The sequence below is a fragment of the Nycticebus coucang genome, chromosome 1 (assembly GCF_027406575.1).
Source record: "Nycticebus coucang isolate mNycCou1 chromosome 1, mNycCou1.pri, whole genome shotgun sequence".
Classification (NCBI taxonomy): domain Eukaryota; kingdom Metazoa; phylum Chordata; class Mammalia; order Primates; family Lorisidae; genus Nycticebus; species Nycticebus coucang.
Window position 1 is genome coordinate 80,893,106 of NC_069780.1, and position 20,473 is coordinate 80,913,578.

Genomic DNA, 20,473 nt, shown 5'->3' on the forward strand with positions numbered 1-20,473 from the left:
GAGTTGGAGGAGGTCTTCTGGGCACAATGCCCCAGGTGTGCAGGTCTGGGAAGCCTAGGTGCCAGGCACATGAGTGGGGTGAGGTCAATGCAAGGTGGAGCTTCCCCGCAGGCCCAGGGGGCACAAGGCAGAGCAGCCTCCTTGGGTGGAGTGGTCCAGCGGGTAACAAATTATACATGGGGCAGAGCGGTGGCCCACAATACAGTGCCACGGCAGAGGGCAGAGTGCCTAGGTGGGATAGAGCAGGTCTGCAAGGTGCAATGCTTGTGTGCATGGGTCAGGAAGCTACTGGGAAGGACATGCTTGGCATGCAACCCAGAGTGCCTGAGCAGGACAGTGTAGGTCCCTGGTGTGCAGTCCTCCCAGATCCAAAGGCTGCAGCTCACTGGCTTTCATCCTGCATGGCGTCTTTCAGAGAATGGTGGCAGCAGTGGTTCAGCTGCTTAAGGGTTACAAACACATGTTCCACCCAAGTCCAATGGGAAGTGCAGTTGAGTGGGATTTCCTAGGCCATGGCAGCACACACGAGGCCCGTGATTCTCCTGCCATGCTCGGGGTCCGAGGAGGTGGCAGCAGTGGGGATACAGGTCACCTGCCCATGGGCACATGTGAGCACTAGGATTCCCCGCTTCCTCCTTGGCTGGCATTCCAGGGTTGGGATATTACAAGATGGTGTCAGCTGCAATGCCCATGATTCACAAATTACTCCTCCCTCACCTAGCAACATGGCTGCACAGCCTCCAGTCCAGGCTCTACAGTCTAGAAGCCAGCTGCAGTGCAGGGTCCCTCCTGGCTCCGGCTGCAGTCTCCTCAGGGGAAGCATGGAACCTGAGACTTCCTCCCGTCCTTTTCCCACATCTGGGTGCCTTCCCCTAATTACCTCTGGGCCTGCTGAGCAGCTCATCCCACATCTGTCTTCTTCACTTCCTCCTGCCTCCGTGCATGGATTCCCAGAGCTCTCACTCAGACAACTGATACAAAAGCAGGTACCTATTGCCACTCGGATTCTTTCCTAAAAGAGCAGCGTTGTGTGCAGGCTGCTTTGAGTCCACCATCTTGGCCATCTCAACTTACTTTCTATATTGTTAGTCTCACAAAATGCTCCCTTAAGCCTACACTTGTGAGATAGAACTGAAAAAGCTTTATCTCAGACACATATTTCAGCTACAGAATTCAGGATACAACAAAATACAGATAACAAATGTTAATAAACACGCACACCAAAAACGAGAGATCCATTTGGTGAAAATGGATGGGAAAAGGAAACATAAAAGCATGGAATAATTAAATTATAGAGCTTTACTGTGAAAAAAATCACTTGATTGCCAATGTAATCCAATTATTTGGTTCCATTAGGTAGTTTTACCGCATCCTCATGGCTTCCATGTATCAAATAAATAGCTGTAGCTGTAGCAGCAAAAATAGAATATTTCAGAAGTAATATCGGTAGAGTAGAAGTGATTGAGTTAGAAAAAATTATTGACAGTCATCACAAGGATAAATTGAGCAGAGGCCAAGAAGCCCAGAACATGTAAAGCATTTTACAAGAAAAATTCTCCTATCGACATATAAAAATGACTTAGTAAACACCAGCAAATGGATTCTCAGCAATTTTCTTCTAAAGGGCTTTCAGGACATTTATTAGAAAAAAAAAAAAAAAAAAAAGATCAAGTAAAACCAGATTGTCCAGGTAGTAATATAAAGTTAAAGGTCTTCTGTCAAGATGCAGTTTATTGTTTTAAATAAATTTATTATGCCCTACAATCTGACATCTTGAACTTAGAAATGTCATGTTGGAGTTAATTTATTCTTTGGATGTAGTCTAGATTGTTTTCAAGGGCAGTCTACCGAGTCACTACCAACACTGTTACCTTCATCTTCACCAATCTTTTTGCGTTACTGAGGGACAAGCACACTGGAGATACAGACTGACTATATTGTAACAGATGCAGATGTCACCCGTAGGGGTTTATATTCAAACTAAGGGAATGAAATTACTTGTCACCCTGGGAGATGATTAAGGCACAGTCTATTCAATGAACTGGTAAAAGGAAGAGAAATAATCAAGCATTATCCTACATTTTCTGTGTGAATTACATTTAATAGTTCAGGGTAATCAAACAGTTGTAATGAGAACATTCTTCTTAGTTGAAGAAGTCTTAATAATAAATGCAAAAGGGGCAAATGAATTCAGAAATCACCATTTTGCAACTTCTAATGAAATAATGGTATGTGTCTGTGAGTGCAGTAAGAGGTGCAAGGCATCACCTAAATGAACCTGAAACCACTCAAGTCTCTGGCTCTCAATGCCCGTTTATAGGAAATATAAGAGATACAAGAACACATTACATGATTCCCAATGATGTTATCAGCCACATTCAGTATGTGGAAAATTTACAGGATAAATGACTTGATTCACTTTTTTGTAAATGCCATAGGAGAAAAGGTAAGAGGCGTGGCTGTTATAGGTTGAAATTTAAGGGATATATCAAATCAATGCATGGACTTATTTGAATTTTGATTCAAACAAGCCAACTATTAAAAGACAAGTTTAGGTAATGCAGAAAATTTAACACAGAGTGGATATCAGGTATTATTAAAGTATTATTGTTAATGTTTTAGCTGTATTTTTAAACAGTCATCTGTTAGAGATATTATTGAATCATTTATATATATCAATTATATATATAATTTCATCCAAAAAATGATTCAATAAAAAAATACACACACACACATATATATATGACCTGGTATTTGCTTCAAAAAACTTCAACAAAGGGGTAATTATATAAGAAGTAAAATTAGCCAATTTTTGATAACCACCAGTACTTTATAATATGTGCATACTGGCTTATTTTTGAGTATGTCTGAAATTAATTTCATGCTTCATGACTTACCCCATCCTTAGCTTTCACCAGGAGATCATAAATGGCAGGATCCCTTTCCCGGTCAATATCTTTAGAAACACAGATGTGCCCATCACGAGGGTCGATCCGGAATGCTTGTGGTGCTTCATAGCTTTGGAATCCATCATACATCGTATACTCAACAAAGCCATACAGGCCTGCATCTGCATCAGAGGCTTTTACCTATGAGAGAGGAGCATGATCAGGGGAGAAACAGAAATGCTGGCATTACTTACAGTTGGTTAGGAATTATTATAATGATTTGCACTACCAAGTAACCCCCATAGCTATTCATAAAGCATAGGCTTTGGTTTTCTGCTTGTTTATATCTCTTTCCTCTCTTACCTTCTGTGACTACTCCCTTTACTTTCCTCCTCTCTTTTAAGTTTTCCTTTACAATCCCCTTTGCCCACTCCTATATTTTCAGGAGATCTTAGGGCTCAGCCCTGGGTTCTTCTGTCTTCTTATTCTGTTCACTAAACCTAAATGACTTCATTCAGTCTCAGGGTTTATAAACACCCACAGGGGTACAGACTTGACAACGCAACCGTTGATTCTCTCTCATACCAAGTCTTCAAGTGATGGGCTAGATGTGCCACCACACTGTTTCTTCGAGAGCAGCAAAGGAAGGGCAAAAAAATCCAGGCGGTAAGTGGCCATTATTAGAAATCCAATCCCAGAGACAGAATGCACCCTGAAGTGTGAGAGTTGATTCTCCCAGAGCAGCTTTCCTTCTAGAAGTGCCTCAGTCAGGGCCCTGCACAGTTGTCCGGCATTATGTCTGCAGGCACACGTTTAGCAGCTGGATGAAATCCAGCCCATGCTCTGCGTGCTTAAACAGGCCCAAACACTGACATGCTCAGTGAAAAGGGAACCTTTTCCTTCCCCATAAGATCATCTACATTAACTGTAGTCCTGTGCCTGGTGAAAAAGATGGAGCAACTGAGAAACGTAACAGGCTGTATTGAACTCAAACAATTTTTGAGCTCATAGCCTTAATACAAACGCTTTCAATTAACAACCCGATTAATAGTAAAAGCAAACCTCCTGAGCAGACCTCCAAGTAAAAGCAAACCTCCAAGGCAGAATGTGCTAGACCATTGGTTCTCAACCTTCCTAATGCTGCGACCCTTTAATACAGACCCACAGGTTGAGAACCACTGTTAGCTAGACCATGTGCAGCACCCTTCTGGGTAACAGCTCATCTCATATGCTTGTGGCTTTCTCACCAGAAGATCATTAACATGAAGAAAGGCAACTGGTAGCAATATCTGTGCTCCTGGGTGTTAGGTCAACCTTCTATTCCAGCGGGGTTCCAGAAAGCAGAAAAATAGATAAAAATAATGGCAATTGGAAATAAAGGAGAACTGAGCAGATCAATTCAGAAAGTTCAACCTCCAACTAATAAACATCCCCCCCAAACAGGAGAGAAAACAGAGACAATGAAAAAAAAAGCAGCTATTTCTTTGGTTTGCAGGGACACATACCAACAAGGCCCTAAAGTCACTATGATAGGGAAAGAGAGGTTTGTAAGAAGCACTCTGGCTTTTAAACTCCACTCACATTTCCCTGGACGGAACTAGGTAACCACAGGAAGGCTGGTAAAGGCAGAGGATCGTGAAGATATCTGGTGAATGTAAACAGTACCTACTGTAAGTGCTATTTAGTCTGTAATATGTGAAGACAAGCATATAAGATCATGTAAACATCCAGGTAGCCTCTACCAGGTGGTAAAATTTAGCAAGTAGAAAGTTATACCCAGAAAAGTCTCCCCAATGCCACCCTACCACAGATTTAGTTTTGGAAAATAACTCTGGCAACCCTGAATATTTCTGTAAAGCTTTTTACAAACAATCTCATGACCTACATTATTACTACTATAATACTCATTTAATTCTAGATTGAAAAAAAAAAAAAGAATTGACTTAAATCAATAAAGTCCCATCCCAATAACATGTTCAACAACAGAAGTTCTCAGTAAGCCTGCCCCTTCCTCCTGCTGTCTTGAGTATTCAAAATGTGACTATCTCGATGGTTCTTTTTTTTTTTTTTGTAGAGACAGAGTCTCACTTTATCGCCCTCGGTAGAGTGCGGTGGCCTCACACAGCTCACAGCAACCTCCAACTCCTGGGCTTAAGGCGATTCTCTTGCCTCAGCCTCCCAAGTAGCTGGGACTACAGGCGCCCGCCACAACACCCGGCTATTTTTTGGTTGCAGTTTTGGCCGGGGCCGGGTTTGAACCCACCACCCTCAGCATATGGGGCCGGCGCCCTACCCGCTGAGCCACAGGCGCCGCCCTATCTCGATGGTTCTTAACCAGGGGCAAGTTTACCCTCAAAACAGACATGTGCCTGTGTCTGGCAACATTGGTAGTTGTCACAGCTGGGGAGGGTATACCACTGGCATCTAGTGGGTGGAAGCCAGTGGTACTAAACATCACACGGTGCCCAGGACAGACTGCAACAAAGATCATCCGCCAAAAACGTCGGAGGGCCGACACGAGAATCCCTTGGCATGACAAAACTCTTACCGATTGGCAGGATTATTTTCCCTCCTTAATTATCTATTTTTTTCAACTGATGATACAGCCTCTTATCTTCACTGTCATCTATCTCATATTTTCTGACAAAATTATTCATCTTGTGCAAACAGCTAGTGTATTTGTGAGTTACTCTTCTCATTAGACGAGTTTACCTAAGAAACCCACAACTTTCCCCGCCACAAAGAACGTAACTCCAAATACATTTGGGCTATTCCATTCTGACAACTGTTCATAATTTAGTAGCCCCAAATTCCCAAAGACACCAGATATATCTTCTAAAACCATATGGTGTTCTCAATAACTTCAGCTAGATTGGAAGACAAAGACAATGAACTTGAAATTCTAAAATTAATTCTCAGCCTTTACTCATACACATTAGCAAGTGATTCAGTTTATATAAAACAAGTTTATTTATTTCTGTTTACTGTTATTATGAATGTACAGGAAAGCCTGAAGGAACTTGCATATTTAATAAACCCAATATCAGATATGTGTCCCCCCCCGGGGGAGGCCTGCTGTTTGCTATAATTCTTCTGTTTCCCTAGAGCGGACTGAATTTTCTATGTGGGTATACTGATATCCCTAGAGAGGCAATAACCTGAGTTATAACAGAAGGAATACCCAAACAAGTATTACTAACCTTTGATGCATGCTACATTTTTAATAACGTAACATTATTACATTATTACAAGGGAGCATGTATGAGTGTATGCATGTAAAAATCCATCTTGGGAAAGACAATATACTAAAAGAGATAAGTGCATATTCCATGGATTAGTCACCTGTGCAGGATGTATGTACTGGCCTTGTATAATTTGGACCACATGGATTAATCCCAATGACAGTAATCCAGTACATTTAATAAAAGGGAAAGCCCCTTAGGAAAAAATAAAAAAAAACCGACTCTTGGGCTCAAACGATACTCTTGCCTCAGCCTCCAGAGTAGCTTGGACTACAGGTGCCTGCCACAACGCCTGGCTAGATTTTTAGCGACAGGGGTCTCTCTCTTGCTCAGGCTGGTCTCAAACTCCTTCACTCAGGCAATCCACCAGCATCCACCTCCCAGAATGCTAGGATTATAGGCATGAGCCGCCATACCCAGCCCTTTACATTTTTTTTCTTATTACAATTCCAAGAATTTCTATCATGCACTTTAACAGTTTGAGGAAACAAACCTTGACACAACACACAGAACTTCAAATAGAAAAGAAGAAATCAATAAATAATGAACTAACACTTCACAACTGAAGCACTTGGCCAGTCACTGATCCCACTGCTAAAACAGGACAATAATAAACCAGTGAAGATGGATTCAGCATTAAGGACCATGACAGATGCAAGTATTCACCCTCTAAAACACAGTTTAGCAAGTTTGCCAAGTTCCCAAGTCCGGTAATCATTGCTCAGTCCTTATTTTCTGAGTCACCCACTCTTTTCCACCGCTAGTCATGCCCTGCTCACTGAAACGCACTCCTCTCCGTACCACCTGCGTCTCTCCTCGTCCTCCCCTCCCCTCCCCTTCCCTCCCCTCCTCTTCTCTTCCCTAACTGGCTCTGTGTTCTCTTCTTGGCCCATGGATGCCGTAGCTCCCCAGAGCCCAGTCCTGGGACCACTTCCTTTCATGCTGACTGCTTGCAGGGACTGGATGGTGGCCCCCCCAAAGGATGACTGTGTCTATGTCCTAATCCCTGGAATCTGTGTCACCTTATATAACAGAATGACTATCACCACACATGGCAAAAGTCGTGATTAAGTTAAGGGTTTTGAGAGGAAAGGTTTATATATAAGAGAGAGGCAGAGGGAGATCTGACAGGCAGAGGAACAGGAGGCCATGTGACCGCAGAGGCAGAGGCCGAAGTGAGGTGGCTGCAAGTCAAGGAAACTGGCAGCCACCAGGAGCTGGAAGACACAAAGGATGAATTCTCCTTCAGAGACCCCAGAGGGAGCCAGGCCTTGCTGAATTTTGGACTTACAGTGTCCAGAATTGTGAGAAACAATAATTTCTGTTATTTTGAGCTCCTGAATTTGTTACAATGGTGCTAAGAAACCAATACACTCCCTGGTCTGACCAGGCCTGCAGCACTAAACCAGCTCTCCAGGCTGTGGGCCAGGCTCCCGCATCACCCTACTGCCAGCCAACACCTCCTCTTTAGTGACTGACCGGGGTCTCAGATGTAACTGCTGCAGGGGAACTCCTGATTCCTTCCACTCCACCCCAAATCTGCGACCTTCCCAGTCTCCTACAGCAGCCAGAGAGACCTTCTTAAAATCACACCAGATTGTGTTACTTTCCTGCTCAGAATCCTCCCGTGGCTTCCCATCATACCCAATGAAAGCCAACACTTTAATCTACCACTGGCTACTTCTCTGACCCCATCCCCACTACTCTGACTCCCTCCATCCCCTCCCAACACACTGGTCCCCTATGGTCCTCGAATGCACCTGCTTGTTCTCATCTTGGAGTCTGTGCACTGTGTTCTCTCCCCCTGCAAGGTCTTTTGCCGCCAACGTGCTCCCTTATCCCCTCCACATCTCCGTTACGAAAACACCTAGTCACACAGGCCTTCCGTGACACCCTTGCCAGTGAGGGGTCTTCTCACCTCTGCTTCCTGCTGTCTTTTTACCTTGCCTTTGCTTTTTCTTCAGAGCACCAATTTGGACTTTATACCACATTATATGTTTTTATTTATTTGGGTTTCTTTTCTTTTTTCTTTCTTTTTTTTTTCTTTTTGAGACAGAGTCTCACTCTATTGCCCTAGCCAGAGTGCCACGGCATCATCATAGCTCACAGCAACCTCAAACTCTTGGGCTCAAGTGATTCTCTTGCCTCAGCCTCCTAAGTAGTTGGGACTACAGGCACCCGCCACGATGCCTGGCTAGTTTTTTTCTATTTTTAGTACAGACAAGGTCTTGCTTTTGCTTAGGCTGTTCTCAAACTCCTGAGCTCATGCAATCCACCTGCCTAGGCCTCCCAAAGTGCTAGGAGAACAGGAGAGAGCCACCCCACCCAGCCTATTTGTTTGTTTATTGACAGTAATACGAGTATGTCCTCCCCATTAGAATTTCATGTTTGGAGCAGGCATGATGTGTATCTTGCTCCCCACTTCACGTCTGGCACCCACAGCACTGGGGCCTGGTTCACAGTGGGGTGCTGGTGATGTCCGCGGCATAAATGTGTGAATCTGCCCAGGCGGGTAAGATGCAAGCATTTTGAGAAATAGCTTCATGACTATTCTTTCTATTTGGCCTTTAGAAGAAACACATAAGAATGTTCAATAACACTTATGAAACACTGTGGAATAATTGTTTTATTACTAAAACACAATCTATTGACCAAGTTATATCATCATAGAGTAAGATTCATAATATGAATCTTTTTCAAAGCCACCGAAATCTTACAACTAAAATCAGTTGGGCAGAAAAAAAAAATAATAATCTGAAGGCAAGTGGAACTATTAAGAGGTTGGAAACTGAATTGTGTTTTAGTTTTGCCTTTTAAAACGTATTTTTCGGAGAAGTTGACACAGCTATTATATAAATAAACTGAAAACATATCCTCAAGTTACAGGAAAGAAAGGAAGGAAGGGAAGGGAAGGGAAGGGAAGGGAAGGGAAGGGAGGGAGGGAAAGAAGAAATAGACCATTTTGTTAGTATGTTTTTATTGCCTTAATGGAAGAATAAGATTAAGAAACTACTAATCCCACTAAATTGTTGTTTTGTTCTCACTCCAAAAAAGCACCTAAGGAAATTTTTTGGAAGGAAACCAATAGGACAAAAGGGGTTAACTTTCCTATGAGGTGTTACAAAGTAAACAATTAAAATAGTGTGATCTGTAAAAAAGAACTGGCAGACAGATCAACAGAACACAAGAGCAAGACCTGAAACAGATCCTAGTAAAACTAAATTCTGTGTATATTACAAAGGAAACCACTAAGGAATGTGGATTTACCCAAATAAATTGCTAGAAAAATTGGCAAAATACATGGGGAAAATTTGGTTTGATATTAACCATACACCAAAATAAATTCTATGCTAAATGTAAATAATGAAATTATTTAAAGCACAAAGAATGCAGAGGGGAATATTTGGCTGATCCTTCCACTGGGGGGAAAAAAAATTCAAAGCCAAAAGTGATTTCAAAAGTAAAAGAGATGGACAAAAATCACAAAGGAAAAAAGTTAATACAATGACCATGTAAACAACTAAAAGTTCATTATGTCAAAAATATCCTACACAAAAAAATGCAAAGACAAAGTAGGTCTGATATCTGCAATGAATATGTATTCAAAAGTTAATTTCCTTAATATAGAAGAAGGCTTTAAAAAACTAAAAATGACACTGATTGCCCAATTAAAAAAATAGCTAAAGGGCATGAAAAATCAAGTTACACAAAAAGAAATATATTTAAACAATTTAACTTCACTAGTAATCAAATAAGTAAAAAGAAAATAATATGTCTTATAAATTATCAATATTAAAATAATATATTAAGTGGTAGTAAGGATAATATATTAAGTATGCACCCATTTTTACAGACTATCTGTAACTTCGTTTTATATATATATATACACACACACATATATGTATATGGAAAACACATACAGAAAAAAACTATTAAAATTGTAATACTCAGTATATAATGATGGCATTTGTTATCTTGTATCTGTTGTAATTGCAGAAGTCAAAAATGACTTGAGTATTTCAATTTTAATACACTTGTTTCCTTTCTTACAATGTGTATACATTTTATTCACCCTCTGTATGTAATACACACATATGTTAAAAATTCTCCAAAACTTAAAAAATTTATCTGCTTTGATTCAGTTAGTATATGCTAGGACTATACATAGAAAGATATTTATATGAAAGACATAATATAGCTTTATTCTTGAACCCAAAGATCTGATAATAAAAAGTTATTAAATAAACTATAATTCATCAATAAGATAGAATTCAATGTACCCACCAAAATTGTATACATAAGGTCGCAATAAAATGACTGCAATGTTATGTTTAGGAAAAATAAAAGAAAACTATACAAAAATCCCATTTGTGCAAACAATCCAATGTACAGAATAAAACTAACAGGAAATAAGCTATATGTTAAGTCATTTAATGAGGGGGAATAGTGATTTTTATCTTTTTACTTTAAATTTTCAAAAATAAAGACGATTTCATGGAAATAATATTACAAAAAAGAAGCTGAGCACCCAAAAGTACTAAACCTAAAAATAAATTGTTTGTGATAGGTATTTGCCATCTGTCTGTTCTGCTATTATGAGTGCATTTTCATAGTGCCTCATTCTTTTTTTTTTTATTAAATCATAGCTGTGTACATTAATGCGATCATGGGGCACCATACACCATGTACGTTATAGATCATTTGACATATTTTCATCACCCTGGTTAACATAACCTTCCTGGCATTTTCTTAGTTGTTGTGTTAAGACTAAGTTTTTACTAAGTTTCACATGTACCCTTGTAAGATGCACCACAGGTGTAGTCCCAGCACTCACCCTCCTTCCGCCCCCCCCCTTCGTAGTGCCTCATTCTTGAAAACCCACTGCAGTTCAGAAATGAGGGAGTCACAGGGCCTTCGGCACTACTGATTTCTAAACCAGGAGGAGCAAATGCTTTCTACAAAGGGCCAGATAGTAACTATTTTAGGCTCCACAGGGTATAAGGCTTCTGTTAAAGCTATTCAACTCTGCCATTTTGGCATAAAAAGGCCATAGGGAGACAATATGCTAAATGAATGGCTTTGTTCCAAAAAAATTTTATTTATGAATGCCAAAAATTTGAATTTCATGTAATTTTTACTTGTCATAAACTATTACTTCTCTTTCTCTTTTTTTCAACCATTTAAAAAAGTAAACACCATTTGTAGCTCACAGGTGGGTAGAAAAACAGGCAGCAGGATAGATCTGGCCCACATGCTAGGGTTTGCCAACCCCTGATCTAAGAGCATAATAATAAATCTTTAGAAAAACAGAGTCAGCACTTGGGCTTAAAAATTTGACTTTGGGAATGACTTAAGCCCAGTGCCTGTCAGGGGCTCATTTGAGATTCTGTATTTGAACTGGTTTTACAGGCAAGTGCAGCCTCCATTCGTTGTTGCCTCCCTGTTGTGCAGCCACAGTAAAGATAAAAATTGAATTAAAAAAAGAAGAAGAAGAAAAAAAACCACTTTATTTCAGGCCCCAGCCAAAAAGCTTTCATTGAGTTGAAGTTTTATATCGTGACTTTATCTTTCTCAAAAGTTTCATTTGTCATTGGAAAAACTAAAATTGAAAACAGGATCTATTACATGATCTAATAACTCTTCTGAGAAGATTCTTTTAACCTTACTTTAACATCCCCCGCCCCCGCCCCCCCCCCCCCCCCCCACACACACACACAAATCAACAAACAAAAGCCCTGCAAGGTACCTATGCTAAAAGGAACCAAAGGGAGTTCAAGGTAGGGAACAGAGTCCGGGCTCCCAGCCACGCGGAAGTTCTCCAGAGGTTTCTCTACCAATGACACTGTTTCAACAATGTTGGTCTTCCTTCAAAGGTAAGATTAAAAGAACAATTAATTGATATTTGTGACATAAAAATGTTGTTGCCAAGAACTAATCCACTAATTGGTACTTCAAAAATCAATACGTGCCTCTGATTTATTAACTTAAATTGACTTAAGCTGTTGATACTCAATAATTCTGTGGCAAAAAAATAGATAGAAATGTTGGTAGTGAGTTAAGTCACTGGTTGACTCAATACCAATCTTCAAAAATCAACTCATTTTAACATTATTAAAATGTTACTATTATTACTAAGTAATAATTCACACACACAGCAGCCCAAAACATACTTACAACATTGTTCACTTTCAGATACACCTGAAAATTATTGACTCACATTTCACAAGTTCTGTAAGAACTACATTGAGTTTCAAGTTCTTACGTGTTTATTATTAGCAGTAACAGTGTTAGTAACAAGAGTAAAACTCTTAGCTCCGATTCCTAGTATCATCTGTCACGTACAATTTCTCTAATTACTCAAGACAATCATCATTTGCAAATACTTTACACTATTCTTCATCACCAAAAAATAATTAAATGAAGAGGGGAGAAAAATCACATTTCAAAAGCAAATCGATCTCTAATTGGATGTTTTCATAGAACTCCTACAGGTATCTGGAAACACAAAGAATTATATGATCAGAAAGTTTTGTGCATCCAAAAATGAATCTGGATTGCAACTACTATGTGCCTATCACATATACTCACAAAATCTAATTCCATAAATCCTCAAAATGACAAATTCATGACAGGATCCTAGCTAAATATTTCTTCTAAAGTTTTATTTCCCTGAAGCTCAGACATAAATTCTTTGGACAGTGATGAACCTTATATGAGATTTGGCAGAAGAAACAGACTGACTTATAAAAGCTGATACTCTATTTTTATTTTTTTATAACTTGAAGATTTCACAATGGAATTTATTTTCATGCATGCTTCATATACGGACATCAGTACTTTTAATCTTCTGAGTAAACATCTTCTTTTCTCTCTATGCATTCTCTGCTTTGGTTATCTCATCCAGTTTCCTGATTTTAAATACTTTTGATCTGAAGTTTGCCCCAACCTGCTGCCTCTCACAAGAACCGTTTTCCAGTGCTCAGAGTTATACACGGCAGCCTCTCCGTGACCTGCACACCACACATGTTTCATGGTCATCGCCCATTTGCCATGGCCAAGACAGGACTTTGATTTCCCCCACTCACTGCCCCAAATCAGTCTTCTCTCAGTCTTTTACAACAAAACCACACCTCCATCTACCCTGTGGCTCAAGTCGAAACCTGGGAGCTACACTTCTTCTACTTATCTCAACATGAGAAAGAGCGCCCAGCAAAATGTCTGTAGACTAGTTATGCCTCAGGCTGGAATGTGAAGTCATAGAATAATGCTGTGTATCAAGTAAGGTGAGTACAGGCAATTAAACATATATAAAGCATACTGGACCACAGCCAGGTGCAATGGCTCACACTTGTAATCCTAGCACTCTAGGAGACCAAGGTGGGTGGATTACTTGAGTTCAGGAGTTTGAGACCAGCCTGAGCAAGAGTGAGACCCTGTCTCTACTAAAAATAACCGGGCATTGTGGTGGGTGCCTGTAGTCCCAGCTACAAGGGAGGCCAAGGCAAGAGGATCTTTTGAGCCCAAGAGTTTGAGGGCAACAGAGTGAGACTATCTAAAAACAAACAAACAAACAAAAAACACTGGACTTCAATAATAATAATAATTAAATTCTGATCTAAACTTTTTTTTTGTTTGTTTGTTTGAGACAAAGGCTCAAGCTGTCGCCCTGGGTAGAGTGCCATAGATGGGAAAATCTGCAACAAAATACAGCAAACCAAATTCAATAATATATTTAAAAGATTATTTACCATGATCAAGTGAGATTCATCCCAGGTATACAAAGATGGTTTAACATATGCAAATCAATCAATGTGATATGTCATATCAACAGAAAGAAGTACAAAAAAGCATACTATCAGTTCAATTGATGTTGAAAAAGCATTAGACAAAATTCACCAACCCTTCATAATAAAAACACTCAGAAAACTGAGGTTGAGGTATCTTAACACAATAAAATCCATATATGATAGACCCATAGCTAGTATCATACTGAATGGGGAAAAACTGAAAGCCTTTTCTCTAATATCTGGAAAAAGACAAGGATGCCTACTTCCACCATCATTATCCAACATGGTACTGAAAGTTAGCAATTAGACAAAAGAAAGAAATAAAGAGCTTCCAAATCAGAAAAGATGGAGTCTAGTTATACTTGTTAGCAGGTTTTATGATCTTGTATCTGGGTAAACCTAAAGACTACACGCACATACCCACACAATCAGAACTGATGAACAAATTCAGTAAAGTTGCACAATACAAAACTAACACAAAAATCGGTAGTATTTCTATATGCCAATAGCAAACAATCTGAAAAGAAACCAAGAAAGTAATCTCATTTACAATAGCTATAAGTAAAATAAAACACCTATTAATAACATTAACTGAAGATGTGAAAGATATCTACAATGAAAACTATAAAACACTGGTGAAAACAAAGAGAACAGCAAAAAATGGATTGTCCATGTTCATAAACTGGAAGAATCTACATTATCTACACTATCTGAAGCGATCTAAAGAATCAAAGCAACCCCCATCAAAATATCAGTGACATTATCCACAGATATAGAAAAAATAAACCCAAAAACCCAGACTAGCCAAAGCCATCTTGAACAAAAATGTGGGGAGTCACATTATCTGACTTTAAATAATACTAAAGAGCTGTAATAAGCAAAACAGCATGATACTGAATAAAAACAGACACAGATCAATGGAACAGAATAGGGAACCCAGAAATAAATCTACAAGTCTATAACTATCTTATCTTTCACAAATTTGCCAAGAACATGCATTTGGGAAAGATCCGTCTCTTCAACAAATGGTGCTAGGAAAACTGGAACTCTTTTGTATCTCTTACCATATACAAAAATAAAATTTAAATGGATTACAAACTTAAATCTAAGACCTGAAACTATGAAACTACTTAAAGAAAACACTGGGGGAAATGCTTCAGGACATTACTCTCAGCAATGATTTCTTGACTAAGGCCCCCAAAGCACAGTCAACCAAAGAAAAATTGGACAAATAGGATCATTTCTTCACAGCAGAGGATACAACAAAGTGAAGAGACAACTCATAGAATGAGAGAAAAATGCTTGCACACTACTGATCATCTGACAAGGGTATTAATAATTAGAATACATAAGACTCAATAGGAAAAAATTAAATAACACAATTAAAAATGAGCAAAAGCTCTGATTAGACATTTCTCAAAAGAAGACTTATAAATGGCCAATAGATATAAGAAAATATTCTGAAAATCTTTAGTCACCAAAGAAGCATACCCTAAAAATAATCACTCCAGTTAGAATGGCTTTTATCAAAAAGACAGGCAATGATGAACACTGGTGAGAATGCAGAGAACGGGGACCTTTATACACTGTTGACGGGGACGTAAATTAGTGCAACCAAGATGGACAACAGTATGGTTTGTTCCTTAAACAACTAAAGTAGAACTACTATGTGACCCAGCAATCCTGCTGCTAGGTACATAACCAAATCAAAGGAAATCAGTATATCAAAATGATATCTGCACTCCCTGGTTTACTGCAGCGCAATTCACAATAGCCAAGATTTGATATCAACCTAAGTGTCTATCAGCAGATGAATGGATAAAGAACTTGTGATACATATACACAATTAGATATTATATAGCCATAAAAAAAGAATTAAATCATGTCATTTGCAACAGCATGGATGGAACTGGAGAACATTATATTAAGTGAAATAAACCAAGCCAAGCACAGAAAGACATTCTTACATGTTCTCACTAATATGTGGGAGTTAAATATTAAAACATCAGATCTCAGGGAGACAAAGAGTAGAATGATTATTAACAGAGGATGGGAAGGTTAGTGGGAAGGAGGATGGTTAATGGGTGATAAATATAGATAAATAGAATGAACAATATTTGATGGCACAATAAAGTGACTATAGTCAACAATAAGTTAGAACATACTTTAAAATAACTGTAAGAGTGGAAACTGGAATGTTCCTAACACAAAGAAATGATAAATGCTTGAGGTGATGGGCACCCCAACTACCCTGATTTGACTATTACACATTGGATGCCTGTATCGAAATGTCTCATGTAGCCTATAAATATATACAACTATTTTTTTGCCCTTAACTAAAAATTAAAAAAATTATAATAAATAAATATGCAATAGAAATGTATGTTACAAGCATATAGCTATATGACTAAACCTAGGAAAACCTAGGAAACGCTTTTAGGCCAGAAGATGGATACCAACAGAGCATTCTAAACATGCTGCTAGGATGAATTATGTGCAAAGCCTATTCCTTCCAAGTAAAAACCTTTACATGTTGACAACCGTCCCACTCATGTGGCTGTTACTCATCTTACAATGTACCAAGCCAACAACTGGGCTTGAAATGTTTTGGTTGGGGGAAAATAGGCCTCACATTTTAATATATATGCCCTTAAGACAAAGACAGTATAAGGATAGTAAATGGTTATTTTAAAAAGAGACGCTTCATATCAAAGTTTAATCAGACGTTTTATTCACGATGGCATACTCATGACATCTGTCACATCCCAATATCAGGAGTGCTGCTTAAATGCTGGATATGTCTAAAAGACTCTATTCCACTTATATAGGACTGAAATGTCAAGGGCAGGGCAGAGGGATGACAGCTGGTGTTTGAGTGCAAGGCTTTCCTCAGGAGTCAAACTTGCTTTGAACCCTGGTTTTCCCTCTTCAGCAGCTTTGTGATCTTAGGCATTAATGTAACTTCTCTGTGCTTCAATTTTGTGAATAGGGAATAAACCACGTCTAGGCATGTTCTTGGCTTCAAGTATCAGAAATCCCAATAGAAATAGCAGAGCATTTATTATCCTCCTTATCAAGTTGGTGGGGCGAGGGGCAGGGGGAGCTTTGGGGATGAACAGGCAGTTCCAGAACTGACTAATTCAACATCAAGGTTCTAAGCCCTTCAGACCTCACTGCTTCCATGCACTGACCACGCTTGGTGCACCGTCTTGCTCTCTTGCACTTGGTTCTCACACTGGACCAAGCTGCTACTTGGTGCCATACATCACTGGCCAATGATAACATACAGAGGTATTTACCTTGTATCCATTATTTTAGAGCAAGAAAACTCTTCCCATAAATTACCACCAACTTTTCACTCAAGCCCCAAATTTCATGGCATGTCCAGACCTAGCCAATTATTTGGCAAGGGAAATTAGAGCCCTATAATTTGTTTAGAACAGCTACAATTTATTCTGAGTGGAAGGACTGAGGAGGAGCAAAAAAAAAATGTGTACGTCTGACAAGAGTGAAAAAAAATATATACGGACCCTGTAGCAAGGACAAAGGGAACAAGACCGTTGGACAGGCAACCGCTGGATTTGCCTCTCTCTTCTTGAAGCTATTTTGATTTTTAAATGACAATGTATATAAAACTCATAGCACAATACTTAGCAACTAGCACAGAGCAGTAAAAATAAGTATGTTAGTTGTATATATTATTAACAGCATGATTAAGTATGAATACCACACACTCTTTCTCTACTACGTTCCACTTATAATGCATTTAACTAAATACAGAGGTTCTTAACAGTTGCTTGGTTACATTCCACCTGGAGAATGTGATGAACCTTTCTGCCAATGTAGCTGTACCTGCAGGTGTGGGCTTCAATGGTGCCCACTTTTTTATGCTGTTTTAGTCAAAGGTTCTTGGCCCTCCAATACCATCTAAGATACCTTGGCTAAAATCCCTATAGAGTACGCCCTCATGATGGGTCTTCCCACCTGCCCTCCTGGCTCCCTGAATTGCCCGCCCTCACACTGTGCTCTGCCTTCTGCCTTGGCCCCTAATCTCTGCAAGGAGCGAGAACTTTTCTACTTCCTCCAAGGTTGGTTCCCAGTGCCCAGCATGGCACCTGATCTAGCACAGGCATTCAATAAAGTCCCTACTCTAATAGAAACAATTTTCTTCTCATTGACCAAGTTATTTGCAAACTGAGAAGTTATCAAATTTAATTGATGAGTTAGACCATTTGAAAAGCACAAACAAATTTTCTTCCCAATGCAGAGTGGCTATAAGGCTATTATACATATAAAGAAACTCATGGGTGAGACTCTTAGAAAGTCCTTAGATATCCTTGGTGGAGAAAAACAGGCAAGGAGGAAAGTGAAAAAATAAATCAGAAGACAGAGAGGAATTATGGTAATAAGAGTTGCTAAGTAAGGAGAGGGAAGAGCACAAAGGCAGAAAACACTAAGGTTTATTAACTCAACTTGTCTTATGTGTAAACAGTATACCAACATTTTCAATGTGCTTTCATTTGACTTAAAAAATTGAGGACTTACTCAAGGGAAGAATTCTTATTACCATTTTATAGGTTAGAAAATTGGCTGAGGTAAACATCTGTCATTTTTGTGGTTATACAGCATACTCAGTTTGGGAGAAGAAATTTAGCATAATCAGCTGAGGTGTTTCTGGGATTTTCTTTTCAGATCAGTTTGCATTAAGAATACTTGAATTCCTTCTGAGACATAAGCTCCATGTCCCTCTTGTTCAATATTTCATTCTCAGCATGTAGAAGAGTGCTGGCACAACACAGGAACTCCATTCATACAAAAGAAAAGGAAGGGAGGGAGGAAGTGATGGAGGAAAGAAGAAAGGAAAAAGGGAGAGAGGAAGGAATTAGGTAACTCCTGCTTTGTGCTCCACAGTATAAGGTCTGCAGAGGCAGCGATGTCATCAGAGGCCTCCTGCACCTGTTTGGTACCGAATTCTGTCTAATGCAGGGGGAGTATCTGCAAGCCTACTTGGCCACCAGTCTGAAAGTCCATTATCTAACCTGCTGTAATAGTAATAACGATGACTTTATAATTCCAGCTTGTTGACTCCTAACACCCCTTAATTGGCTCTGAACTTAAAAAGGAAAAAGGTTGTTGAGTCCCCAGTGCCAATACTTTTCGGTCATTTCCATGGTGTATCGAAGGAGCACAAATTTGGGAGTGCTACTTTCACAGCAACAGCTTCTTAAATGAGGAGACAAGGGGGCAACTGAGAGGGAGTTTTCCTCCTCTCTCATTCCCCCAAAGACGAATAATGACAACCTGGCACATGGTCTCAGAATATGCTCGTCCCTGTGCTGGGTAGAGTAAAACTATGTAGAAGGGAAATGGCTATGAAACCTTCCAGACATGAAAGAAAGCCTTAGACCAAGGACAGAAACTAGAAGATACGGACAGATATGGAAGAAGCATGTTTTTATTTTTGCCTTGGCTTTGGGGAAGAGAAATCTCATCTGACATTAGGTTTCTTTCTTTCTTTTTTTTAAATGGGGCTCTGAAATTTATGTCCTCACAAAGTCTTACAGTATCATCAATGCATATTTGCTGATTGTATTTTAATTTCATTCAGATAAAGAACTACATATAAATTTTCTCCATGGCCTGTGAGCATAAGAGTACTGACCAGACATAGTGGCTCATGCCTGTAATCCTAGCACTCTGGGAGACAGAGGCAGGTGGATTGCTTGAGCTTAGGAGTTTGACACCAGCCTGAGCAAGAGCAAGAGCAAGACTCCCATCTCTACTAAAAATACAAAAATTAGCTGCAATCCCAGCTATTTGGGAGGCTGAGGCAAGAGGATTAGGAGTGTGAGGTTGCTGTGAACTATGACACCACAGCACTCTAGCCAGGATGACAGAGTCAGACTACGTCTCAAAAAAAAAAAAAAAAAAGAAAAGAAAGAAAGAAAATAATAAAAAGAATAAGGACTAAACAGGAGTTTGAATCCTAGATCCACCATTTACTAACTGTCAAATGGGAATAATAGCTACATCTCGGGGTTGTTGGGAAAATGCGCTGAAATAATACACAGAAAGTTCCTAATACCTAACACATGTATAATAAACACTCAATAAAACTTGCTATTTTTATTATTCAGAGTTCTTATTCTCCTCCCCACCTTCCATCTTTGCCATCACCCCAGCTCCTCTGTTGCCACACTGTGGACTCTGTAGTTCTGAACCACCACATCTCAGTGCACCGTAGCTGGGGTCAGCCATGAGGCATGTTTCAACCAATGTGCTCATGCCACAGAATAGCTGCCAAAGTTTTTGAAAGGCTTTTGGAAAACAAATTCTTGTCCTTTTAAAGCTATCCCCATGACAATGTCACTGTCAGTCACTTTCATTCTAACAAGGTCTCAAGGAGGATCCTCTCCCCCCACATGACTGCCGGCCCCAATCACTAACATCATATCAATTTACTATATTATAGAGTTAACTATATACGAAAGTTTAATTTTCCCTTCCCACTCCAACCTGAGGCCTGAGTTGAAATTTGCATACCCCAAATCGCATT

At 39.5% G+C, this 20,473-nt stretch overlaps 1 protein-coding gene across 1 annotated transcript in view; it reads right to left on the reverse strand.

Moving 5' to 3' along the window:
• DCHS2 (dachsous cadherin-related 2) overlaps window positions 1–20,473 on the reverse strand; it is a 257,837-nt gene that overhangs the window by 133,783 nt on the left and 103,581 nt on the right. The window contains exon 4 of the mRNA XM_053597835.1: window positions 2,898–3,089. Within this exon, the coding sequence (XP_053453810.1) occupies window positions 2,898–3,089 (192 nt within the window). The remainder of the gene's footprint in view (window positions 1–2,897; window positions 3,090–20,473) is intronic.